This window comes from Paroedura picta, chromosome 4 (genome assembly GCF_049243985.1).
Source record: "Paroedura picta isolate Pp20150507F chromosome 4, Ppicta_v3.0, whole genome shotgun sequence".
In the NCBI taxonomy this organism is placed as follows: domain Eukaryota; kingdom Metazoa; phylum Chordata; class Lepidosauria; order Squamata; family Gekkonidae; genus Paroedura; species Paroedura picta.
Window position 1 is genome coordinate 119417464 of NC_135372.1, and position 27871 is coordinate 119445334.

General features: G+C 42.8%; 1 protein-coding gene across 10 annotated transcripts in view; it reads right to left on the reverse strand.

Moving 5' to 3' along the window:
* PTPRT (protein tyrosine phosphatase receptor type T) overlaps positions 1–27871 on the reverse strand; it is a 769637-nt gene that overhangs the window by 547565 nt on the left and 194201 nt on the right. For all 10 annotated transcript variants that reach the window (XM_077335394.1, XM_077335396.1, XM_077335393.1 and 7 more), the window contains exon 2: positions 25418–25543. In XM_077335394.1, coding sequence (XP_077191509.1) covers positions 25418–25543 — 126 coding nt within the window. The remainder of the gene's footprint in view (positions 1–25417; positions 25544–27871) is intronic.

Sequence of the window (27871 nt, forward strand, 5' to 3'; positions counted from 1 at the left end):
AATGTAAAACCACATCACTGCATGGGGGAGAAGGAAGAACTGCATATATATAATATCTGTACTAGACTAGATATCTGTTATAATGGCACTGCTGCATATTTTGGACAAGCCACATCTGTCCAAAAGTTGGTTTTCTACCAGATTGTGAATTAACTAGCTTCAAAGCCCGTTCCTAAGAAAGGGCCCTTGAAAGGGCCCCCTCCCCTGGCCAGGCAGCTTAAGGTGGCTTTGGTCTGCACCTTGCAGCTGGATCAAGTGGGGTGAGTGGTGGCTGGGCAGCTCGTTATTAGGGCTAGGACAGAGCTCCTTCGCAGGCAGTCTGCAGGCTGGGAGGCCTTCGTCAGCAGGCCCAGCCTAACAGGCCAAGAGGCCCTCGTTAGCAAGCCCTCCACCACAATTCTTTGCCCAGGGCCTCTCCCCTTACCTGCTGCTGGCTCCAGGCACTGAGGCATCTGAGAGCAAAGAGTCTACAGTCCAGGAACGGAGGGCGAGAGCTGCAGGGGCAGGGCCCATCAGGGCAAAGCTGGCTGCACGCTGATTAGTCATATTCTAACTTGGACAGCTGGACACATCCCACCCTCCAGGCTGTTTCATAAATATATAGAGGAGCAACAATGGATAAGGATGATTTTGTGTCTATTGATTGTTTATGTAATGCAATCTGCCATGGTTGACTACTCAGTCTGATGGGACAAATCAAAACTGAATACATGAAGATGACTCAAACCAATGGCCCATTGGTCAATAATATTCACTGACAAGGATACCCTTTTATTTTGTGAACCTTGAAAATTGAACCCTTGGCAACAAAGTGATGATTGACTATAAAAGTTACTAAGTAAGCAGAGCAGTGTTGTCTGTTGTCTGACAGTTGTCTAGACAGTCTGTCTAGAGTTGTCTGTAGATGATATTCTGGTTAGTTATTAAGAAGCAGTATGTTCATTAATGATAGTGTGAAACCCTATTAATTGATTGATTGATTGCATTTGTATACCACCCTCCCATGAGGCTCAGGGAAGTTCACAGCAAACATAAAGAACAATACACTGAACTTAGTTTTGTGTCAAGTCAAATACAGCAATAGTAATAATAACAACAACAACAGAGAATAACTATTTAACAGAACAACAATCAACCAGGTCCATGGCTCAGTTCAGGTACATGGATTCCTAGGAGGGAGGTTCAGGGGCTCAGTGGTGTTATTGGTTCCGGTCAACCTCAACCAAATGCCTGGTGGAAGAGCACCCTTTTGCAGGCCCTGCAGAACTGTTTTAGTTCCATTAGGGCCCTGATCTCCTCTGGGAGCTCTGGCCCTGGTTGAGGACAAGCAGGCTTCTTTTGGCCAGGGATCACTAGCCAGTTGCAGGTGGAAGAAGGTGTGTGCAGGTGTGTATGGCCTTGAAGATGATTGCCAGAACCTTTAGCCTGATTTGGAATTTGACTGGTAGCCACTGTAGTTGTTGAAGGATGGGCTGGATGTGTACTCACTCAAAGATCCTGCCACCTTCTACAATATCAGTCACATAGGTTTGGAGTTACAAGTAGATCAGTCCACTACCTGTCTTGTCTATATTTAATAGGTAGAAAGCTTTTTATGTACATAGAGTCCCCCCCTCCTCTTCCCATGAGATTTCAACAAACAGGGCAGCATGTCAACCACCCCCTTCGATATACTTCACTGAGCTGGGAACTAAACCTTCTTTTGTTTTGTTTCCTTACTATGCTGCTGCCAATTATTCACAGCTATGTATATGCGTAGCAACCATGGTTTTACAGATGCATCTGTGAGTGCATAAGTACGTTTGTTTCCCTGAGATAACAGGTATCCAGTCAACAGGGTTAATACAAACAAAGGGAGGTTATTTTCATGGAAGGTTTAACACAATGAGGGAGTGATTCTTAAATGTATAAACAATGTTTCTTAGTTGTTAAACTTTTGAACTCTAGTTCAGTTCATGCTTCTAAGACTGTTACAAGATGCCATTCTCTTTGCTAGCGACACTCTACTCTTCTGCCTCTACATAGCTCAGAAATGTCAGCTCTTAGTTACTCTCCAACTCCCACTGACTAATTCTCCCTCGACAGTTCTAAATGTCTCTCTGCTCTCAACATTCTGTTAGTTCTCACTACCTGAGACCCTAGAGAAAGACTGCCTGTCAGAATAAGCAGTAAAGAGCTATACACTGTTTGACCCATTACATATCCTAGGAAATTAAAAGAAGTTCAGGTTTGCCCAGTTATCTAAACTTAAATCATGACACTAAAAACAGGCCTGGGCTGAGATCTGGTACAACTGGGATCATATTAAACCCTGAGCAGCCCCCTTGCCCCTTGTCTGTGAGAAATGTCTTAAAACGTCTGTGAGAAAAGTCCACTTGAGCTGTAACACAGCAGCCAGACAAACAGAAGTACTTTATGCTTTTGTACTTATTAGCTCGGAGTTACAGCTCAATCAGAAATGCTCTGCCGGTTCAGAAGCTGCACACTAATTAATAAGATTGGAAGCAAGAAGTTTCAGAAGTCTCCCAACAGCATTCATTAACATATACCATGGAGAGATTTGATAAAGTTCAAAGCTTATCTTGTAGCCTTCATGCTCCACATGTGCTCAAAACAGCAGCTGGCCAAGTGATCTCCCTGTTTCTTTATTTCTTTGCAAAGATCAAAATTAAATTAGTGCAGATCATTATCATTTCCAATATATAATTAAAATCTTTAGCCATAACACTGGGATTGTGTGCTGATGACACACCTACCCCCAGATTGGCCCTCAGTGGAGGATATATCCCCAATAGGGAGAGAGCATTCCCCCACTGAGGGCCTATCAAGAGGCTTCCCTGCCCTCCTTCTAACCTCCTCTTCCTTATTGTCACTTCCAGGCGGTGAATTACTAGTATAAAGCAACTACTGTGAATAAACTTTCCAGTATAATGTTACAAACAATGTTAAACAGTGGTATCTTGTTTGCTAATCGATACTATAAATTTCAATATTGAATATTGGTACACAAGTACAGTATCTTCAGGCCACCAGTTGCTGTCTTCCAACAGGAAGGCTCAGTGGAAGAAGGCTGGATCGACTCCTATTGCTAAGCCTCAAATATGACTCCCTTTCTTAAAATGGAATGGTTCAGGATCAGGCATTATATATATTTTAGATAATGTTGATTTTGAGTCACTTGATGTCAGTTTAGTCCTACTGCTCTCAAGTTACCATTACAATCTACTTAAATTGATATTTTAAACATATAGGCTCTGACCTCAAATTAGAGAAACCATCTATGGGGCTTACTGAGTGAGGTCCTTCTGTACAGATCTCATGGTCCTCTAATTAACAGCTGAAAGCCCCATCCACAGAGAACCCAGTGTTATTAGGCATTCTTTATATAGAACAGATAGGCTGTCATGGAAGGTAGTGATTTAGAAAGTCTTGATGATGTTTGACCTGTTAATGATTTTCCTAAAGGCATCTCTAGGCAGGCTACAATTCCAGAAATAGTGAGAGGTATATCCAATAATCTAGCTCTCAGCTGCTGTAGCCTACTTGTAACAGATCTTTGCTCCACTGCTGGAAGAGTTTAGAGGAATTAATTGAATAGAGTCTCAGTAGAATCAGTGGATCAAGAGTCCCCAACCTTAGGCTCTGAATTGGTGGGAAGTTTGTTCTAAGTAATAAGGTTGTACTCTGAGACACTGGCAGAGCTACCAGATCATAGCATCAGTTTTGGCACTTGAAAGCCCTGAACTAATGAGAGGGGAGCAAAGACTGTTGTTTAAAAGTCTGGAAGACATAATACCTCTGGAAATTAGAGCATTTTTCTGCCATATAATCACCCTTGGAATAAATGGGCCATCAAAGGGCAAATAAAATTTTCTTGCCCTAAATGATTTGTTTAAAGGTTCAATTGACATCAGGGCAATAAGATCAACTTCTAACATTTAGGTGGATGTTTAAAAATTTTACTGTACCAACTTTAGAATCCCTAAAAGGGGATCCTACAGTCCAACAAAATATTCAGACAAAAATGCTGAAGCTGTAACACCAATTGGCTAGTATCTGACACACCAGGATTTTGAAATGGGTTTATGAAATGGCTTACATATTACGTGCAATATATAAAGAAAATGATTGCTATCTTGCTTCTTCAACCAAATAATGATTATTCCCACTTGGGCAGAAAAGGAAGAGTAGGGGAGGGGATGGGATGATCTGGAAAACTGGAGAAAAAAAATGATACAAACCAAAATAATATTCAATAAATGCACTTTTAAGAAGATAAAGTTATTTTGTTGTCTGATATACTAGAAAGCAGTAGACATTAAGTTCTAACATGTAGGCTATGCTCACCAATTAGCAGAATATTATCTTCAAGATCTAATAAGGGAAGATTCATGGTCATTCCATAAGGTGTTCATTGATAAAACATCTCAGCAAGCAGACATTTATTTACAACATTACTGATCTGCCTATTTTCACAGGATTCAGCATACAATCTTGCTGTCTTTTTTATGCACCATTATAGAAAGACTCTTGCATGGTGGTATTTTATCCATGTGTAAGAACATGTATGCACATTAGTAAAACACCATACCAAGAAAAGCCTGTTGCAACTGTGGGCTTGGAGCCTAAGAACACATTCCGCATGAACATTCTTCTGCTTCTTTGATGCTAACACTTCAGTTTATGCAAACATTCATTGAAAGCCACTGATCTACTTAAATGCAAGTACATTGATAATACAAGGGGAGGAAAAATGCTCCAAAAGTGCAGAAAACAGGCATGCCAGCACTCTGTTCAAAATCTGGAAATGAAAAAGTTAACAATGGAGAATTTCTAAGGACGTGGAAGGTCCACACTGGAAGAGCTGATCATTTAAAACTCCAAAATCCAAGACATTTTGTCTTTATACCAGCAAAGCGCTTGATAGTGTCCAAGGTTAGAAATCAGTAACTGGAACTAGATTGACTGATTTGTTGCAAGAAGACCAATAACAGCAGCTGTTATTGAGGATGCTATTCCTGCACATCAGAACAGACTCCAGAAGGATGGCACTAGACACATCTAGAAGCCCTACACATGAAAAGGTCCAGGGAAACATTTTCACTGCTTTTAAATTTTATTCCTCACTTCACTGGTTTCATTTGCTACATCTGTTCACATAATTCAGAGAAATTGTATAACGAAGCATATGGATGAGTAAAAGACCATTAGAAATCACTGAACAATGCTTTTTATTTGAAAACCCTTCAAAATACACAAAATTACTTTACTCTGCTTCATTTTCTAACATTCATAAACATAATTGCATTTATTTTCTTCTAGTCAGAACTGCAAAACAAGTGATAATTTACAATATTACAGCTTGCATCTCCTAGGATTACAGACACTATATTTGCTAACCATAGTGATGAGGGGGGGTACACAGACAATTTAGATGATTTCTACAGTTCCCCTCCCTCAAAAAAAGAAAGGAAAAGTTCTCAGCTTTTTAAACATCAGCTGCTCTTTCTTCAAAGAAAAATGATTCTCTGGGAGACAGAACATTTGTTAAGTGAATCCATTCTCCATTCATCAAGTGGAATCTACACAAAATAACGTTGACTTATTCAATAAAGTACCCAGCATGAGACATATTTTATCTTGGTAATGATCCAACCAAGATGATTTGATCTTCGAGATGAGCTAAGGAATGGTGGTAGTATGTAGAAGAAAGCTTTAAAATTGGTTTTTACACAATCATTTTGAACAGGTTAGACAATATGATTTAACCATCAAAAATGGTCAGGAAAAAAACACACCATATAGTAACTTTAACTTGAAATCAATTATTGTGCCAAATTGTATTCATTCTGGATGTGCATATACCCACTGATTTTCTGAAACCTTTATCAACATGTACCCTCCAGAACATCATTCCAACACACCAAAGACTTGTTAACTTTCTAAGAGAGCTGGCAGAAACACAGTTTTTATTATTTATGTCATTTCCATAGATCCAACAAATAAACTGGGTGATTTTATTGAAATACACGGTCACAAATCACTTAAACAGCATTTAGGACTCTTTGGAAGCTTATAAGGAGGTTCTTAATAGCAGACCAGCTTCCCTGGAAAACAGGGAAATGCAATCATAAGAAAGAGTATCCAGGGTTCATTCTCATGGTGCATACCTATGCAAAGTTGTTCCAGTCTTAAGTGCATTGAAATTTTGGGGCTTTATGGAGGGATGAGGTTGTTACCTGCCACAAGCCACTTGTCGTAGTGACAGGCTAGAAATCAAAGAATAAACAAACAGACAAATAAATAAATAAATGATTTTGACTACAGTAATCCCACATAGGACTTTTAGTGTGGCAGGCTTAGTACAATAATGAGGCTCAACTGAATGAAATCTACTTTCCTCAGTACATAAATCCATGTGCAAATGAGGAGCAGAGTGGTCATTAAAGCCGCCATGAAAAATCCCAGTGAACTAATGATTTGGGGAGATCACTCATTTTTCTGGGGTCATACCAGCCCCAAGTGACTGGCTGCCCTCTTCCCATGAGAACAGCCATGGCAGTGAATCAGTAGCCCTTACCCTCTGAAGAGCAGTTGAATAATCACCATCACAGTGAACTGTGAGAGGGCCAGCATCCTAAGTGAACCCAAGTGTAGACACCACCGCAAGCCAGCTCTTCCTCCTTTCCCCTTCCAGTGGGGGAATAAGCCCAGATGTAAGCCCCTTTCCAGGGCCATTTTTGCCTCCCAGTTCACTCCTATAAAAGGTTTTCCGGAGGCACACAGTTTGGATAGAACCAATCTTAGCCAACTGGCTGCAAGTCAACCCATATCACATTAATTTATTATGCCAAATAAGCCCTCTGGAATTCTGTAACCCAGAATCCATGGGGAGAGGGTTGGGCTATTTCCCATACAGAAAAAAGGTACATTCTTCCCAGAGTGATTGGAGGGCCTGAAGCAGCAGGCAATTTACCACAATTTACCCAGCTTGGCATAGTGGTTAGAGGGGCAGACTTCTAATATGGTGAGCCGGGTTTGATTCCCCGCTCCTCCGCCACATGCAACCAGCTGGGTAACCTTGGGCTCGCCACAGCAGTGATAAAGCTGTTCTGACCAAGCAGTAATATCAGGGCTCTCTCAGCCTCACCTCCCTCACAGGGAGGTCTGTTGTAGGGAGAAGAAAGAGAAGGGGATTGTAAGCCACTTTGATACTCCTTCGGGTTGAGAAAAGTGACATACAAGATCCTCCTCCTCCTCCTCCTCTTCAGTTCTATAAAATATTAAAAACTATACAATAAAAAAGTTACAATAGGAAAGTAGACATCATCAGTATGCTACCTCTGAGCACATCAAGTATAAGATGTATCACAAGATGACACCTAGCACTCAAAAAGCACACCAGGGTACATGAGGCCCTGGCAGGTCTCATCCCTAAGTCCTTGATGTTCTCTTAATAATGGTGATGGTGGGTAGATGTCAATGCTCACAGCCAAAAGCAGTCACCTCTTGATTGTTTTTCAGTAAGGAGGAAGGGGGAGAAGCAACCTGAAAATAGCTCAAGGTTACCATTTAACAGAGGCAGGCCACAGTGATTTTAGGGACCCCCCCAGGAGAGCAATTCATTCTGAAAGATTACAAACCTGCCTGGGAGTCTCCTCTTTCATAGCACACTTGTTTCTCCCCTACACATTTTTAGGGAGATGGAATCTGTGGGCAAGCTGATGAAGTGTCTCTCAGCTGGGTGAGTGATAAATGATTTCAGTACAAAAGCGCCTCCAGAATTTACACTGGATATGAACTTGTCTTGTTACTCTCTCCCTTCCCCCCCCCCCTTGGATGGTGAAGTATCTGAAGAGAAATATTGCTGCCCCTACAGAAAGACAGGCATAGAGAATGGTGTCGTTTAACCAAAGGGGTGTGTGTGATCATGTTAAAGCCACACTAGAGTTAGGCCTTTTGAAGTAACTCATTCTAGAAAAATGTTTGCATCCCCATGGCACCCTTAGGACCAGCAAAGTTTAATTCTGTGTCTTGAAGGTGCTACTGGATTCAAACTTTGTTCTGTTGCTTCAGACCAACATGGCTAACCACATGAATCATTCTAGAATGTTTAAGTAGGTGTTAAAGCTACTTGAGTAGAATCAATTTCTCCCCCAACCACTTTCACTACATGTTTGTATTTACAGAGAGATCTCCATCTGTTAAGCTCAGTAAAGACTCATACTGGAAGCTGTGCCATCTGCACCCAATAACTGTTCTAAGTCAGATATGAATGAATGTTCCCATTTAAAAAAAATGCATTAATATTGTTTTGTTCCCACTTCTGGTTCACCACTTCTTGATGCTGGCATTGTAGATGCATTTGTTCTGGGAACCCATGCTGTACAATTTTTATATATACAGTGTAAACCATTTATATACATTAGATGCTGAGTGACTGACACATAATGAATTCTACAATTCAATGGAGCTGCCCTAAATTGAGGAAACTCCAGAAATAAGGTTAAAAACATCAGTGAAATGAACTTTTAAAGATTTAAATTGTGCAGTTTTTATGCTAAATTATGAAGCATTCTGTTCATTTCAGCATGCTAAGTAACTTCTCTAAACAAGAGAAAATTATTTCATCCTTTACACCTCCAACCTTAGATAAAAATATAATAATGACTCATTGTGAGGGCAAGTACCCCTGATTCCGCCCAAGGATTAATAGGTAATGGTTTCACTCCATATTGCAGGTATTACTAATTGGGCTGCTCTGCCAACATGGCCCTTATCATCTTCAAAGCCAAAGTAAAGGATGAGATAATTGGCTCCTCATGAGAACCTGTGAGCCACGGAATTGGAGGGGGAGTCAGGAGTGATGAAGTAATCTCCTAGAGCAGGGGTAGTCAACCTGTGGTCCTCCAGATGTGCATGGACTACAATTCCCATGCGCCCTGCCAGCAAACACTGGCAGGGGCTCATGGGAATTGTAGTCCATGCACTTCTGGAGGACCACAGGTTGACTACCCCTGTCCTAGAGCAGCGGTCTGGAACCTTTTTTTGGTTGTGGCCCATTGCCAAGGGGTGGGGGGAGAGGGCGACCGGGGACACAAACACGCATGTGCGGCAGTTTCACACCTGCACGGAGCTGCCGTGTGCACGTGTTTGCGCTCCTGGTGGGGCGCACACGGACAATGTGCAGCAGCTCTGCGCATACGCGTTTGCGTGGGGCTGCATGCCAGTGGCCACGCTTCCCTCTCTCTGCCCCCCCCACAGCAAGAAGCTCGCCGGGCCGCGAGCTAATCAGCAGCTTTGGCAGCCGATTTGCTCGCGGCCCAGCAAGCTTCTTGCTGCAGGAGGTGGGCGGAGAGCGGGAGCCACGGCTCACTGCCAAGGCTCTCGCGGCTGATGACCCCCGTCCTAGCAAGAATACATCCTAAATGGTTGGTCACCATAACCTGATCTCACCTAACCAAAACCTATAACACTGGAAAGTGAGACCAGCTTTGAGTTTTGATAGTCTAAAGGGCCTTGACTATGATCTGCTCATTTGCAAATGGACAGCATTGTAGAATGTGCTTGAACTGTGGCCTTTGATCTCATGACTATAAGACTGTGCCATCTAATGCAGACCTTGATTAGTGTTAGACAGCAAAGCTACTTTTTCTTTCTTTTCTGTGTTGCATAATTTTAAAGAAATTGCTAATAGATATAAACTTATAACTTGAGAATTATTTCAATAAACTACACAGGAGTCAGTCAAAGACTCCTTGACACTCCTGATGTATACAGTTGGATTCTAATTTATTCATTTTAAAAGTCTGCATATTTTCTTGTAAGCAAAAATTAATGCACCAAGGCATGAGTCAAATTATGGTAATAATTTTATTCACATTTTTGAATAAAATATATAAGAAGCTGTTACTAACAGCTGCTGTCAACCTACGCAGCCTGAGCAAAAAGACAAAGATAAAAGTAATGACTGTGCTCAGAAATATACAAGTTGTTTTATTTAAAACGTACAGTCTTTCATATCACATACCAATAGTTCACTGGGCACACAAAGCACTCTGCCCCACTATGACTTGTGATGAGTTTTGCTGAAAAGTTAAAAACAGCTAAGAACATTGATGGATGAAATACCTGATGTTAAACCCCCCTGAACTATGTACATGTTAACCAATCAAAGAATTCTGTAATTTGCCTTGAATCTCATTGAGAAGGGCAGAGCCCTGCTGGATCAAACCAATGGTCCATATAGTCCAGCATCCTGTCTCACAAAGTTGCCAATCAGTTTTTCTGGGGGACAACAAGACGTAGAGGCTGTGGCCTTCATCTGATGTTGCCTGCAGGCTCTGGGATTCAGAGGTTTAGTGGTTTGAATATGGAAATATATGAAACTGCCTTATACTGGATTGAGGCTGTTTTAGAAAAGAATTATCATATGTCTGTATTTGGATGTTGTGACACAGTTTATTAATTTAACAGGATTAACTTTTGCTTATATATTCATAGAATCATAGAATCAAAGAGTTGGAAGGGGTCATACAGGCCATCTAGTCCAATCCCCTGCTCAACGCAGGATCAGCCCTAAGCATCCTAAAGCATCCAAGAAAAGTGTGCATCCAACCTTTGCTTGAAGACTGCCAGTGAGGGGGAGCTCACCACCTCCTTAGGCAGCCTATTCCACTGCTGAACTACTCTGATTGTGAAAATTTTTTCCCTGATATCTAGCCTATATCTTTGTACTTGAAGTTTAAACCCATTACTGTGTGTCCTCTCCTCTGCAGCCAACAGAAACAGCATCCTGCCCATATTCCCACTGTCATGATGGTCAGTTCTTAGTTTGAGGAAGAGTGCTTGCACTCGAAAGCTCACAAGTTGAATAAATCTTTGTTGGTCTTAAAGGTGCCAACTGGACTCTCATTTTGTTTTGTTGAACCGTATACTGAGTCAGACTACTGGACTATCTAACTCAGCTAGTGTTACCAAATTAACTGCCAGTTCAACTCATCATCCATTGCAAGCACGGAGCCAACAATATGCCAGTCTGTTTGCTGTTTGCAACCTGTTTGAACCTGTCAGGTAGCTTTTCAACTATTTCAAAAGTCCAGTACAATTAAACAGTCGGTGTTCTACCCATGCATATTTTCACAGAGCCTACAATGCTGTCCAACTTTTTCCTGCACAGACCTGTGATCACTTCATATCATTCTGCAACCAATGATATAAACAAAAAGTGGGCAATTCAGCCAGATAGAAGTTATATGTAAACATTTTGAAAAGAAAAGTCTTACATCATTTGGGGTTTGTGTAGCACCATGTTTTCATCATTATTTCACTCACAAACATTTTTGTGGCCTTACAGAAGATGTGGCTCCTTCCCTCTTATCACTGAATGACCGAATCCAACTCAAGAATCTGAATGGAATCAATCTCATCCACTACAGAGAGGTAAAAAGAAATGAAACACCTATAACAACCAAAAATATTTAAGCTCCATCACCATAGCTATTGCACAGGTACAAAGTCATTTGAGAGCTCTTTCAGGTGGTCGACAGACATGCAAAAAGGTGGAAATTCAGTTCATGGGAAATCACAGCTCTCAAACAAGTTTTACTATTAAACATGACTGCCGTTACATTTCTGGCATTTCTAAGCTCTACATTGTCTATTTTGACCATTAGAGCTAGGATTGCCAGCTTTGGGTTGGGAAATATCTGGAGATTTGGGAAGGGGTGGGATCTCAGTGGGATATAATGTCATAGAATCCATCTTCTAAAGCAGCCATTTTTCCAAGGGAGCTTATCTTGGTCATCTGAGTATCAATTGCCTTAGCAGCAATACTTCAGGAACTGAGGAACAGAAAGGTCCTTGAACTGAAGAAGTCATAGACTGAACAGAGGGCATTCTGCTTGCAAAGTATGCACTCTACCACTAAGCCACGCCTCTTCTATCATCAATATTTCTTGGGTCTGCCACAGAGAAGACTTTTGACGCCTTTCAAATAATTTACTATAGCTTGTAAATCACTGAGCCAAGGAGCGTGTTACTTCTATGTTGTATTCTGTTCCAGGTAGGTTATAAACACTAAATCAATGTTGAGTAGGAGCAGCATTGGAAAGTTAATAGCCAATGTTATTGGATGTCATATTCGTAAAAAAAAAGAAAAATAAAAAGCTGTTGAAAAACAAATTAAACATTTGTTTTGTATTCATGGGATGTTCTTACCTAATTATACTAAAGTAATTACTCTAATCGAGTTAGCTCTGGTTAGATCTGCACTGTTTGATTAGTTAAGATCCACTTTGAACATTAAAATGGGGAGGATTTTCTGGTGATATGAAGGGTTTCTTGGGCCGACTAACCTCTTGTATTTCACATGCGAAAAGCATCTCTCCCTGTCTCCTGAAGAGTCTATTCCTGCTTGGTTGCCCACTAGACAGGATTATTTATTCCATTATAGAGGCTTGACTTTAGAAAGAGAGGACTTTGGGCACACGTGGACCAGTAAGAGTCAACTGAGACAGGAGCCAGTAAAAATCCATTAGCATCCAAGACCATGCACTGCTCAAGAAAATCAGCACACTGACAGTCCTGAAGAGGAATGAGTAGGAAGATATGTGCCCATGGGGTTCAATTCTTGCAGCTGCAAAAAAATAAAATAAAATCATTTTATTTTCTCCAGAACCTCAGGGTGTCATAGGTACCTCCCTTGATCCACTGTATGCCTACAATAATCCTGAGAAGTTTACTGTGCTGAGAGAAAGACACACAGGTCTCTAATGTCCCAATCAAATGCACTCTACTATACTGGTTCACATGCTAACTCAGTAAAACCAAGCTGAGCAGCCAAGCCTCTAGAGGTAAGCAAAGATGACAATTATAAGATCACACTGTAAGGATCTGGATGAAGAGGTGAAGTGTTGGGGGGACTAGGTAGCTAAGGCAGAGGGGTGCGCAATGCACAGGGATCTCTTCAGTGTTCCTGAACAAATAATGCATATCTTCTCTCAGATTTTTTCTCCACTTCAGCTTTGCTGTTGTTTCCTGGCAAGCTGAATCTCCAGCTGATGCTCCAACTTTGCAGCTCCCTTTTCACAAGACGTCATTTATTTGAGGGATTTTTTCCTTAAATTGAGACCCGGTCCTCCCATATGTTCTGCATTTTCCTTGACAAAGAAGTCATGCCATCATGCATTTCATCAGCAAAAGAACCTCCCATTTGTTTTTTCTTTGTGCAGTAATGTTATAGCATCATAATACTGTGTAAAAAGGCTGGAGGTATTGTGGGGAACAGCATGGTTGCTACCATTCCAAAGGTTCTTCCTGCTTCTTCTTAGTTGCCAACTACTAAAATGGCTGGCAATCATAGAACTGGATATAACTATTAAATAATTATGAAGCACTCTAAATGTGTCTGCATGTCCTTTGTCAATGATGGAACTTTCTTTTTACATGCATAAATGCTGTGAGCTTATAACCTTATAACCTTTTAAAAAGAAGGCTGGAAATATAATGGGGGAGAGCATAGTTGCTGCCATTTCAAAGGCCCCTTGTTCCTCCTAGTGACTGCGGAACTGGATGCACCAACTGAATAATTATGAAGCACACTAAATGTGTCCTCATGTGCTTCAGCAGCAGCGGAACCTCCTTTTTTCCCATTTACAGTAATGTTATAACAGCATAACATTGTAAAAAAAGTAATGCAAATCTAGTTCCGATTCCACACTGAAAAAAACGCAGTCAACTCTATAAGAGAAGAATCTTTTATGATGGTGCTGTGAATGGCCCTTTTTCCATGCATAAACGTTAGTGGGTTTTTCCCTGAGCCCGTGACAACCCCTTTTCTTATTGCAGTCCCTCATCCACCAATAGAAGCTCAAGGTGCCTGCTGCCAATTCTTTGCCTTCTCAGTGTCAGCGATCACATGAACATGCAATTTGCTTCTGGGTCTCCCTAGCAACCAAGCCAACTGTATTGCCATGTAAATGAGGATTATTTCTGATATGTGTGGCATTTCCTGCTACAGGCTTCCATGAATGCTCCTGAGACTACAAAAACATAGTTTCTCTGTAGAACTGTAGCAAAATGTAAATACATGTAACAGCAGTCTACCTTTGATCAATGACCATTGGGGGGGCATTGTTTGTTTGACAGTTTATCTGGCTGGCGAAGCAGAGGGGTCTTCCCTGTGCTGCCTTGCATGGCCTCAGCAGCTGACTGGAATGCTGGTTCTATCTTGCATGAGAATGAGACAGCAGAAGATAATCCTCCTCCTTTGTCTGTAACAGGGACCAAAGGCAGCTTATGTGCTCTCTTCTCTACCATTTTACTTTTATAACAATCCTGCGAGGTATATTAAGTAGCCCTAGGTCATCCAGTAAGCTTCCATGTTGGGATTCAAGCCTATAGGTCTTCTAGAATCTAGTCCAAGACTTTAATTTGAAGTCCTTGATCAAAACTGAAGGCCAGTCAGATCTTCCAGAATCACTCTCGGTATATCACCATAAACCGTGTGCGTGTTAACCCCCCCCCCCAATCACTGTAGACAAAAATCACCTTAACCCCTATTGTCAAAACCTAATTACCAGCCCCCTTCACATGCACATACACTAAGGTTGCCAACACTGCACTGGGAAATTCCTGGAGATTTGGGGGTGGAGCTTGGGAAAGGACATCTGGAGGGTATAATGCCATAGTCTCCATTGTCCAACACAGTTATTTTGTTGAGGAAAGGCTGGCAACCCTAACACTCAGTCATCTATTTAGATGCAACTATTAAAGTGATATGTGCATAAGACCACACAGCCAGAGCATTTCTCATCCCTCACATCAGCTGAGTTTGGAAAATAGTACAGTCTAAAGGCTCAATGGTTTATTTGACTGCCTGGGCCCATGGAGCCCAAACTCAACCATGAACTAGATTGCATTTGAAACTTCATTTTAAACCCATGCCATCAGTACTTCACATAGTATAAAGAGGCAACAGTAGAATGTTTTCAGGAGTCTGACAACCTGGATGAAGCAGGGGGAAATGAGCTCGAGTTCCATTAGATTCTCAATACAGGTATTACAAAATATCAACAGAGAATTTACTGAAAAGGAAGGCAAGAGGGAAAGAAATCAATATTTGCTCCTTAATCCTCTAATTAAGTCAGTCCTTTGTTTCCAGCCCTGAGGAACCTATTATAAAAACTATTTGCTTGTAATGATCTAAAACAAATTGTCCAAAAACATTCTTTTTTGTGGTTGGCAATGGAGCAGTTTACTCAGCTATATTGTCAGATCATCAGTCCTAACTTAGAATTGTCTACTCTGATTAGCTGGGCTTTCCAAGATCTCAGGAGGAAAAAAATGCTTCTCCGATATATTCTGTGTGCAAATCATGAGCCACAGACCTTCTCCACAAGCAAACCAGGCAGTCTGCAACAGGAGCTCATCATAAATCTTGGACACGAGTTCAATAAACCTGAGAAAATGGACTTCAAAACAAGCTAGGTGCTCAAAAGAAGTCAGACCAAGCTTAAGGTGACCAGATTTTAACATTGGTAAAGTGGGACACCATTGACCAGGGGGGTTCTTGATGAAAAATTTGGTCTGTATGGAGCAACAAAAAGTTTCATGCATAGAATGCAAAAATAGTATTGTAATATATATATTTTAAATTTCAACGTAAGTACAATTTGCCAGGTACCCCAGATGTCCCTCCAAAAGTGGAGCAAAACGAAGCCAAACAGGCTCCCGGTCTATAGAACACCTATAGATCAATCACTAATAGATGCATAAAAAGAAAATAAATATTTACACTCAATATTTATTAGGACTTATATTTTCCCACTCAAAATGAAAAAAAAATGTACTAAAGTAGGGGAACTCCTAAACCAAAGGAGCACAAAACAAAGTTTAATTGGGTCCCAACATACATCAATATATTATCATGCTAGCTGCTGACAGAGTCTCAATCAATAGCAGCTCCAATGGTCAACATTGTTCCACTTTTGTCTGCTCTGTGTGTGAATGGGGGGGGGGGGGTAGGTGTTATCGGCTTTCCCCTGTACAGAAAAATTCCTACACAAGAGGACTAGATATTAGTGATCTGGATGTTAGCCTTCTCCCCTGAAATTCTAGATTTTCCATGCATAGGAAATGGTTTTTCACACATGAGTTTTCCACCTTGTAAACCTCCACATGCATACTGAAGTGGCATAGTCTGGAAACTTCAACTAAGGATTGTGAGCAGCTCTGTCCTTCAACTTGCTAGAAATAAGGTCCCCAGTGCCCAGATAGACCCTCTCTTTAGGTCACATGTCACTTCTTCCTTCCTTTCCTATGCTCACCTGTACCATGCTTTTGTTGATATTAAGAAATGCTACATGTAAATTTCGGATTTATGTGCCAGCATGGTATGGTATATAAAGGTTAGAATGTGAAACTAGGATCTGGGAATTTCAGGTTAAAAACCCTATTATGTCATGAAAATTTGCTGGGTGACCTTGGCCCAGATTCTGTCACCTTAACATACCGCACAGGGTGGCTGCTATGAAAATAAAGTCAAAGTCAAAGTTTATTATTACAGCCATTCAGACCAAGTTATAAACAAGATCATAACAGAACATAGCAGTATGGTCATAAGGTATAGGAATGAAAACACAAAAAAAGGCAGGGAAACAACATTTTGAATTACTTAGAGGAAAATGTGGGATATAATATATCTAAATAAATAAAATTATTCAAATTCCTATTCATTTTATAACTACCCAGGAACCATGCAGATAAGCTTCTCGCAAGCTGTATCTAGTGCCTGATCTGTAGCGAAGCCACCTTTTTTCTATATTTTCATTTATGTACTACAGTCAAGCAAACCAAGCTTCAAAATGTTATAAGATTCACTGAAGCAAATGCAGTATTTCCCAAGACTATTTAGAGAACCAGTTTATTTAACCACAGTCAAGTGGTACAGCTTTTTCTGGATTGCAACTCTTCATACTGAAGGGAGGACATATGCTTGAATGCTCTATCATTTATAATGTTAAAAGAACACAAGAAAACAGCAGAGAGAATGGTTTGTCCTAGCAGGTTTCCTGGCTTGGGTTGGATCTAGAACACATGTTCAATGAGTCTTGCCCAATTCTCCTCCATATTCTGTCATAGAAGCTCCTTTGGTGACCTTGGACAGCTTCTCTTAATTTACCTCACAGGGTGGCTGTTATACGAATAAAATGAAAGATGGGAGAATAACACTGTAAGTCCACATTCCACATGACTTTTGCTTGTGCAGGTCCCATGCTCCCCTTCCCACCACAGGAAAAGCTTGCTGGATCAAGCCCAGTAAGATACCATTCAGTCATTGTGCTTGGAGAAGCTGCGAGTAGCTCCCGTGTGGTTGGAAGACCATTTAAATAATTTAACTACTCGTGTAAGGGATGATCACATGGGACTTTTAAACAAAACTGAATTCAGCTAGATCAGTAAATGTGAGTTAAGCAACTACAAGCAGCTGGGAGAACACATCAATAGTAACTGAACAGATGCACAATAACATTATGCAATATTGACATAAACACATTCATTTACACCAGGCTTTCCCAACCAGGGGTTTCTTAACAGCCCTGGAAGGTTTTCCCCAATTTGGGCGGGAGTTACTTAACTTTTAATATCTTTTTTAAATCGTTAAACATTCATTCAGTGTTATGACCATACATGGTCATGTTGACCTATCCCCTCCCTTCCAAAATGGCCAGTGATGGGCCTGGAAGTGGTAGGAAGGGGAAAGACCACAAGTGGGCACATTTATGCTTCCCAACCATATTCTGCACGATCACACAACTTCTGGGGTTTCTCAAAGTCTGAAGAATGTTTCAGGGGTTTCTCAGCAGTAAAAAAGTTGAGGAAGGCTGACTTATACCATTTCTGCTGCTAGACTGTGAGAACTATGCTATTCATGAGGTAATAAATTGTTGTGGAAAGAAGGAAAGATTAAGTGATTTATTTATTATTTGATTTATGGTGTAGGATATTCTTACTTCCCTTTCCTGGTATAGCCTACTGAGCCTTCAGAAATTTTGCTCCTGGTGTGTTGGAGGGGGGGCAGATATCAGTGGATCCTCAGGAACAGCATAGGGGCAAAGGAGGACTCTGTAGTCAAAAGGGGGAATCAGTAGAAGTCACTACCCCCTCTTCCAAAGACTGAAGCATCCTTCATAGTTGAGTGCATGCCATTATTCCAAAGTAACTGTGTTATTAATGTATGCTTTATTTAAATTGCCCTGACTTTTCTAAATGCTTGAGCAACCTACATGCCTTAAAGTATGGAAACCAAAGATTTATTAATGGTAGTCAGTGACAAAAAAGGAAGGACTTTTAAGGAACATGCTGTTTCCCATATGCTTTGCATGAAGGTCTCCATTTCAGCCCTTGCAATCTGTTGGTAAAGGATCTTAGCAGTTGCTGAGAAACACATCTCTACTTGATACCTTGGAGATCTGTCCAATCAGAAAAGACAGTCCTGTACCTAAGACAGCCATTTCTAAATTGACAGAAGACAGAGAGGATATACAAGCAAGTGACCTGGCACAAATGTATTTTCTATACATACATACACAAAGAGGCTAAAGAAAGCTGAAATAAGGACAACTTGTGAGATTAAAGAGTGGTTCAAACTGAAGGCGCCATTAATTTGTATTTTAAAGCAGATCAATATGAGCTTTGTAGTGCTAAATTGCACAGAACAATCCCCTATATAAATTGTGGTCAGTTCCTCAACCAAAGCAACATAGGAAAGCTAATGTAGTAAGTAGTTAAGAGTGTCAGCCTAGGCTCTGAGTGACCAGGTTTGGGTGGCCTCTCTGTCATTAAGCTCACTCAGTGACTTTGGGACAATCTCTCTCTCTCTGTCTCTCTCTCTGCTTAACTTACCACACAAGGTTGCAATGAGGATAAATGATGAGCCATGTACATCACTTTGAGTTCCTAGGAGAGAAGATGGGCATAAAACTGTCCTGGACAGTGATATCTTTTTGTGCCAACAAAACTGGTGGGGATATTCAAGTAAAAGAGCAAGAGTCCAGTAGCACATTAAAGACCTACAACATTTGTGGCAGGGTATCAGCTTTCACAAATCACTGCTCACTTCTTCAAACACCTCTGAGCAGTGATGCACAAAAGTTTTTATACCCTGCCACAAATGTTGTTAGTCAATGAAGTGCTATGGACACTTGCCCTATTCTATGGCTACACATATTGATCTATCTCAAATATTAAAGATACTGAGAAATTAAAATGTAGCAAGATTAATACCCTAAACAAGCTCTGAATTGGGGAACATAGTGATCACTATAGGTAAAGGTAAAGGTATCCCCTGTGCAAGCACTGAGTCATGTCTGACCCTTGGGGTGACGCCCTCCAGCGTTTTCATGGCAGACTCAATACGGGGTGGTTTGCCAGTGCCTTCCCCAGTCATTACCGTTTACCCCCCAGCAAGCTGGGTACTCATTTTACCGACCTCGGAAGGATGGAGAGGCTCTAGTGATCACTATGGCCTTATGCTAAGGAATTACTGGTTCCAATCTACTAGCTACAAACCCCTAACATTTTGAGTCGACAAATTAAACTGCAAGTAAAGGTGCTAAAAGAGAGCCTCTTGTGGCGCAGAGTGGTAAGACAGCTGTCTGAAAGTTTTGCCCATGAGGCTGGGAGTTCAATCCCAGCAGCCGGCTCAAGGTTGACTCAGCCTTCCATCCTTCCGAGGTCGGTAAAATGAGTACCCAGCTTGCTGGGGGGTAAACGGTAATGACTGGGGAAGGCACTGGCAAACCACCCCGTATTGAGTCTGCCATGAAAACGCTAGAGGGCGTCACCCCAAGGGTCAAACATGACTCGGTGCTTGCACAGGGGATACCTTTACCTTTACTTTTAAAGGTGCTAAAAGGGGAGGAGGGGCAAATGTTGGCCAAGAGTCTGAAAGTCATAACATTTAACAACTTACTGTACAAACTGAAATTCAGTGCCAACTTCTATATTTAACCAAGGTGTTTCACCTTCTAAAAGCAATCTGGGTTGGCAGGACAGAAATTTTAAGACAAATGAAGACATAAATCTGTGACTGATGTATTGCATGCAAAGACATTTTTTTTTTAAAGACAGAGTTTCATATGGGTGCAAACTCTTGGCAGCTAGCCTGGGACCAAGGCATTCTTAACCTAACTGAGCATGCACTGTCTACAAGTGATCTTTTGCTTGTGTTTTCTAACAACACGTTGTACAAGAGATGTACCAGAATCTGCTGGACATATGCATAAAAACTGCACTTTTAAATGCTGGTGTTTTTTGCCAGTGAGTAGATAAATCATCACAGGGATACATCTATTTGTTGTTGTTATGTGCGAAGTCGTGTCCGACCCATCGCGACCCCATGGACAATGATCCTCCAGGCCTTCCTGTCCTCTACCATTCCCTGGAGTCCATTTAAGTTTGCAATACATCTATTAAACCAGCCCAATTTCAAAATTTTTCTCACCCTTAATCACACCATGTCCTTTTGTTAAGGAAAAAAAATAATCATTTTCTTCATAATTACACAGGAGTTGAGTAGCACCTTAAGGACTAACAAAATTTGTTTTAGCACAAGCTTTTATGAGTCATAGAATCAGAGTTGGAAGGGGCCACACAGGCAGAGCTCACTTCTTTAGATACATGAGGTATACAGCACTGAACATGATTTAATATCTGTGGGTGGGGTATTACAGAGGGAGGACTGTGTAAAAAAGAATGTTCAGTTGCTCACATTTGGATGGAAAGAGGATATCCATTTATATCTCCAGGTTTTTTTTTTTTTGTACAAGGCTGATACATTTCATAGAATCATAAAATCATAGAGTTGGAAGGGGCCATCCAGGCCATCTAGTCCAACACCCTGCTCAATGCAGGATCAGCCCAAAGCATCCTAAAGCTTCCAAGAAAAGTGTGTATCCAACCTTTGCTTGAAGACTTCCAGTGAGCGGGAGCTCACCACCTCCTTAGGCAGCCTATTCCACTGCTGAACTACTCTGACTGTGAAATTTTTTTTCCTGATATCTAGCCTATATCGTTGTACTTGTAGTTTAAACCCATTACTGTGTGTCCTTTCCTCTGCAGCCAACCTGAACAGCATCCTGCCCTCCTCTAAGTGACAACCTTTCAAATACTTAAAGAAGGCTATCATGTCCCCTCTCAACCTCCTTTTCTCCAGGCTGAACATTCCCAAGTCCCTCAACCTATCTTCATAGGGCTTGGCCCCAGATCAAGGGACCACTTGTTGTTGTTATGTGCGAAGTTGTGTCCGACCCATCACGACCCCATGGACAATGATCCTCCAGGCCTTCCTGTCCTCTACCATTCCCCGGAGTCCTGCTTCAGTGACTCCATCCAGCCACCTCATTCTCTGTCGTCCCCTTCTTCTTTTGCCCTCAATCGCTCCCATCATTAGGCTCTTCTCCAGGGAGTTCTTCCTTCTCATGAGGTGGCCGAAGTATTTGAGCTTCATCTTCATTTCCACTACATACAGCTAAAAATCCACATTATTTCCACAGAAAATATCCTAATAGATACTTGAACTTATCCCCAGCAAAACAGCCACCACTTTTGTTTTACATTCCCCCTTGTTCAAAGGATAGTTTGAACTATCTTCCACATTAACAAGGTGGAATGCAGCTTCCTCTGCCATGTCCTCATGCACACCAGCCTTCAGATGCAATGCAAACAGCAGTGTGACATGAAATGAAGTGATGCAATGACACTGATCCTGGGTAAAGTAAATCACACTTGCCTAATCAATGAATCAAATATTGCACAGCAATCCAAGCTTGTCTCATGGGATTGGCAATCCAAAGGTTTGTCAGAATCAGAAATAAACCATAAATAAATCCTCATTTCAAGACACCCGGACAAGCCTCACAGGCACATGACAGATATGGATTCAACACAGCTTGCCCAAACAATAAAAGTGTGTGTGTGCCCGTGCTTAGGGGCAGGGGCATAAGTCTTTGCAGAACTGAGGAGAATGCAACATATTATCTAGAACTCAAAAATCGACCCAGGAAAATTTCCCCATGAACTGATAAACAGAAAATTGCTAGTCACCGCACCATCGCTTCCATTCTGTTCTGACAGATGTTTCATCACCATTGGCTGTGACATGCCATTTATATGAAACAATGACATCACCAAGTGGGACATCAGAGTAGCAATGTCTCCATTGGATGTTATATTGGTATCAACAACAAAAAACCCAGCACAAATAACTTAAAATGAGGGGTATTCTAAGAGCACATCTTTTTGCTGTATTTCAAGGGAAGCTTAAAATCAGTCCCAAGTCATTCCAGATAAAAACCAGAATTAAAAAAACATTCCACATGGCAATTAAATATTTATTACTCTGGCTTCCTAAACCAAATGTATAATGGTCAAGCACCCAAGACAAACAGAATCCCCTAAGAATGCTCCTCAATCAAGATCTAAATCAGGCTTTCTCAACCAGGGTTTATGAATCCCTGGAGTTTCTTGACAGCTCTGAAAGGGTTTCTAAAATGGGTGGGAGTTAATGTTTATATATATATATATATATACTAGCTTCAAAGCCTGTTCCAAAGAACGGGCCTTGAAAGGGTCCCCTCCCCAGGCCCCTGGCCAGGCAGCTTAAGGTGGCTTTGGGTTGCAGCTCACAGCCAGATCAAGTGGGGCAGGTGAGGGCTGGTCAGCTCGTTAGCAGGGCCAGGACAGAGCTCCTTAGCAGGCAGTCAGTAGGCCGGGAGGCCGTCATTAGCAGGCCAGAGGCCCTGGCCGGGAAGCCCTCATTAGCAGGCCCTGCTTAGCAGCCGAGAGGCCCTCGTTAACAGGCCCTCCACCACGACCCTTTGCCCAGGGCCCTCTCCCCTTACCAGCTGCTGGCTCCAGGCACTGAGGCATGTCTGAGAGCAAAGAGTCCAGGGATGGAGGGCAGGAGTTGCAGGGGCAGGGCCAGTCAGGGTGCAACCAGCTTTGCTGGCTGCACCCTGATTGGCCCTATTCCAACTTGGACAGCCGGACACATTCCACCCCCAGGCTGCTTCACAAATATACAGAGCAGTGGTCCCCAACCTGCGGCCCACGGCCCAGTGCCGGGCCGCGAAGGCCTTGGCGCCAGGCCGCGGCTCCTTCCCTCCCACCCGAAGTGAGAAGCTCGCCAGGCCACGAGCAAATCGGCCACCAAAGGGGAGGGAAGAGAAGCTTGCCAAGCCGCAAGCTAATCAGCCGCTTTAGTGGCCGATTTGCTCACGGCCCGGAGGGGCCGGGAGGGGGAGCCGCGGCCGCCAGCATTGCGGCGGCGCAAACGCGCGTGCGTGGACTGCCCTCTCCCCGGACTCTGGAGCAGCGGTCCACAGCAAGCGTAAGCTTGCAGACCGCCGATATAGAGGAACCATGGTGGATAATAGACATATACATATACATATACATATACATATACATATACATATACATATACATATACATATACATATACATATACATATATATATATACATATACATATACATATACATATATGGGAGATATGACTGTATATGGGGGATATGACTGTATATGGGGGATATGACTGTATATGGTCATATTGACCTGCTTCCCCTTTCCAAAATGGCCAATAATGGGGCTGTCGGGGGTGTGAAGGGAGGGGCCCCAGGTGTACACATCTATGCTTCCCAACAATATTCTGCATGATCATACCACTTCTGAGGTTCCTCAAAGCCTGAAGAATGTTTCAGGGGTTTCTCATTGGTAGAAAAGTTGAGAAAAGCTGATCTAAATAGTCCGAAAGCAACAAGAAACAAAAATTGTACTTTTTGGTTCTAAAATGGCCCAAACCCAATTGTCACTAAGAAGATAACTGCATTTTGGCTATTGCTACCATATCATACTTCAGGCAAGTATTCATGTGATAAAATGCTGCTTGGGAATGAGGGGGACCTTTCACATAAAATCTAGAAAGGAAATTGCTTAGGCTTAGCCATCCATGTGCAGGCAGATTTCCTTTTGCAGAATAGCATTTTGTCCTGTGAAACCTTAACTGTACCCTGCAGTTATGCTTTTCAGCAACAAGGTTTATTATTCCATGGAAAAATTAGTTCTCTTATGTTCCAAGAAAGGTACTGCTGTAGATTTAAGTGGTTGTCATGGCACATATGGAATGTATTGGATTGTCGATGGTAATTAATCCTTGTTTACATAGTGCCATTCTTGCAAATAGTGGTTTGCACAATGTTGCCAAAAAAGACAGGCACCAAATAACTTTCGAGCAAAATTCTCATGGCAGGTGAGATAACAAAGTATGCAGGTGTGGAAGAAAACCTGGTGCATATACCAAGTTTCACACTTTTCAAGCTGACAGAACTTTCTACCTCTTGAGACTTCTCAAACACCAACGACAAATCTGAGAGCTGATGCAAACATTGGTCTCTCTCACCCCCTACACTCTTTCTAGATAAATGTAAGGAAACTGTGAATTGGTAAAGCCTGGGTCTCATTTGGTAGCAGATGGAACAGTGAAAAAAATGGATTAAGCATTACACGAGGCAGACCAGTGCACTCTCAAATTAATTCATGTAATATTTTCCCCCTCACAGATGTAGGTGCAAAAATAACTCTTGCATTGGCAGATACATGATTAACCTTTGAATCTAAAAAAAAGTGGTATGTTAATTGCTGCCTCATATAGCAGCATTTTCTTCAACTGAAAAGCAGTATAATTGGGCAAAAAACAAACAACTGAACAACAAGTGAACAAATTAAACAACAGCACACTGCAGGCTGCAGATCCCAGGGGTCCATACTTCTTGTCCAGGCATCTCCATGTAACATATGCAGACCATCTCGCCAGAAATGAGGGACTCCAACTGTCTTTAGGGGGCTATCTACCATGGCAGTCAGTGGGGTCGAGTCTGGTGATTGGGATGGCAAATAAAGTTGGGGTTTCCAACGTCTTAGGAGAACCCCAAGTCTTGAAGAGGACACACATCTCCATAGGGCATGAATGGCTATCTTTTGAAAAGGGATGTGACGCAGAAAGAAGTGATGTGAAGCAGGCCAAACAAAAGAGCAAGAGGGGAAAATAGGTAAAGGCTGAGCCCAAGAACCTGTCTTCCATGAGAAAGGCACCACAAAGGGAACAGGTGATAATTTGTTCATGACAAAGTTTGAAACAAAATGGGAGCTACCGAAGTCTGAGAACTGCTGTATTGCACACAACACAGGGTTTCCCCCCCCCTAACAATGATTTCCATGTATAACATCTGTAAAACTGTGTGACAAGTCATGATTTCTATCTTTCCAAGCCTTGAACAGTCCAAAGCTGAAAACCATTCTCAAGGTAAATGCCTCCACTGGAGCCCCTTCACCAGACACCATGTTTTTCACTTACCGGTAGGGACAGCCGGATCCATTGTTGGTTTCTCCCAAGTGTTAATCTGCTCCCAAGTAAATCCATTGGTCCCCAGTGCCACACTATAACCACAGTGACTGTAGTGTTCATCAAACGAACAACTGCCTGAGGAGAAGAGAGAGTAATAAATACATCTTAATTACTTCTGTCTCACTATATTATTCTATTTAAATCAGTCCCTTTTATAAAAAGCTTCATAAGGCAAAACTAGATTTCAAAAAAATGAATTTCTGGCACAGGAGGTTCTTGCTGCTGCCTGAGGACATGCAGCATAGATTTCTGGACCTTAAATGGATATTTTGTAACATATGGCGAGTTTCTCCCTTAATGCCACTCTTTCGTAGCCCACTTTTCTTAGTCAAGGCTTTAAATCACCACATTCCAGACAGCAGTGTCATAGGAAGCGTCCATCTGAAGATTTGTTCTCGTATCTCAGTTAACTGTCCCCCAGGCATTGAGCAGTAAAACCTAATGTTCATAAAAGAACGAGCACGGGAAGGAGACAACTTCATTTCTAACCAAGCGGCACATGAAAGTTTGAAGCGCTTTTGTGACTTTGCTTTTCCTTGGAAATTGCACCCAAAACAAAAAGTTAACAATTCCAAAACTATCCCCATTTCCTGAAAGCTAGGAGCAGCATCAGGAAGAATAGCAAAAACAAAACAAAACAAAACAAAAAACCCTTGCTAATGTTTAAAACCCCTAACATATTATGCATTTTATGGTATGTTCTTATTGTTCGAAACACTTCACAAGCAATAAATCTTGTAATGAAGGACAGTATTGTCTCCAAATTGCAGACAAAGGCTAATTCTGCACATCTGTACACCGCCCGTGGCGCCGCGGGCGCCACGGACTAAATAAAGGAGTAAGGCGTTCTGAGGCGGGATGTGTCCGGGATGAGGAAGGGTCCGGATTGGACCCTTCCTCATGACAGACAATCAGAGGGAACAGACAATCAGAGGGACCCTTCCTCATGACAGACAATCAGAGGGTTCCCTCTGATTCCCAGCCCCAGGAACTGTGAGCCGCGCGTAGCGCGGCTCGCAGTTGCTCCCGGCCTGATGCGGCGAGAGGCGCTTCGCGCCTCTCGCCGCATCAGGCCGCCGCCTGAGGAAGCCCCGCCTGAGGAAGCCCCGCCGCCGCAAGACCAGGACTCGAACAAGGACTCACCAGGACAAGAACCGCCCCAGGAACTGTGAGCCGTGCATAGCGCGGCTCGCAGTTGCTCCCGGCCTGATGCGGCAAGAGGCGCGAAGCGCCTCTCGCCGCATCTGGCCGCCGCCTGAGGAAGCCCCATGTGGCTGCCAGGGGCTCCCTGCCCGGCGCCGCCGCAAGACCAAGACTCGAACAAGGACTCACCAGGACAAGAACAGGACTCGCCAGCCTCCCAACGCCTCCCGCAACATGAACGCACAGCCCTGCAGCCCGCCGCCAAGCCGCTGGCCGCACTCACCTACCTCCACCTTCTCTAACATCGCCACGGAGCCCCGCAGCCCGCCGCCGAAATCTCGGATTTAAAGCTGGGTCCTCTTTGTGTTTCCTCGGCGAGAGGCGCGAAATGCCTCTCGCCGTCTCAGCCCGCTTCCGCCGAAAGAACAGGACTTGAACAAGGACTGCGGCCGATCGCCAGCCGCTCGCCAGCCTCCCGCCGCCTCCTGTAACATCAACGCACAGCCCTGCAGCCCTGCCATGCGGAGCTGTGGACAGAGCGGAAAAGCCTCCCTGGCGGGGTCATCGGCCGAGCCCCAGCCTGAGATCCCCACCCAACGGAAGGAACATCAGCAGCGGAAGGAGCCAGCGCGTCGTCGGCCGATTTCCGGCCCACGCTGAGAGGCCCGGCCGCCGCCGTGAAAAGCAGCAGCAGCGCCAGGAGCAGCGGCCTGGCGCAGGGGCCTGCGCCGGACATGCCATGAGGAGCTGCGGACTGATCGAAAAAGCCTCCCCGGCGGAGGACCGCGGCGCCGAGGCGACGGATCCCGCCGCGTTCTGCTTCTTAGTTGAATTGTCTCTGAGATATTCAGGTAAGAGAAAGAGTATGTGTGTGTGTGTGTGTGGGGGGGAAGTTGACCCATCCCTTCTGTTAGAAAAACAAGTGGGAGTCAGTCTATAACACTGTCTTCTTCCAGTTCCATCTGGAATGGAAGCTGTCTCCAGAAACATGATCACACCGACCCATGCCCTTATGTTCCTGTGCTGGTACAGTTGAGAGACTCTGCACATGCTGCAGGCCTCAGAAAAACATCAGCGTTTCTGGTTCTGGAGTGCAACTCATTTTAGAGAGAAACAACCTGCCAGGGGCTCCCTGCAGGGAAAGCCTAGCGCCCATTATATTTAGACATACAATGGGCTTTTTTTACTAGTATTAGATAATGCAGTTGAGAAGTAGATCTTCTGGTTTAGCACAGGAAAATCCAGATGCAAAAGCACATT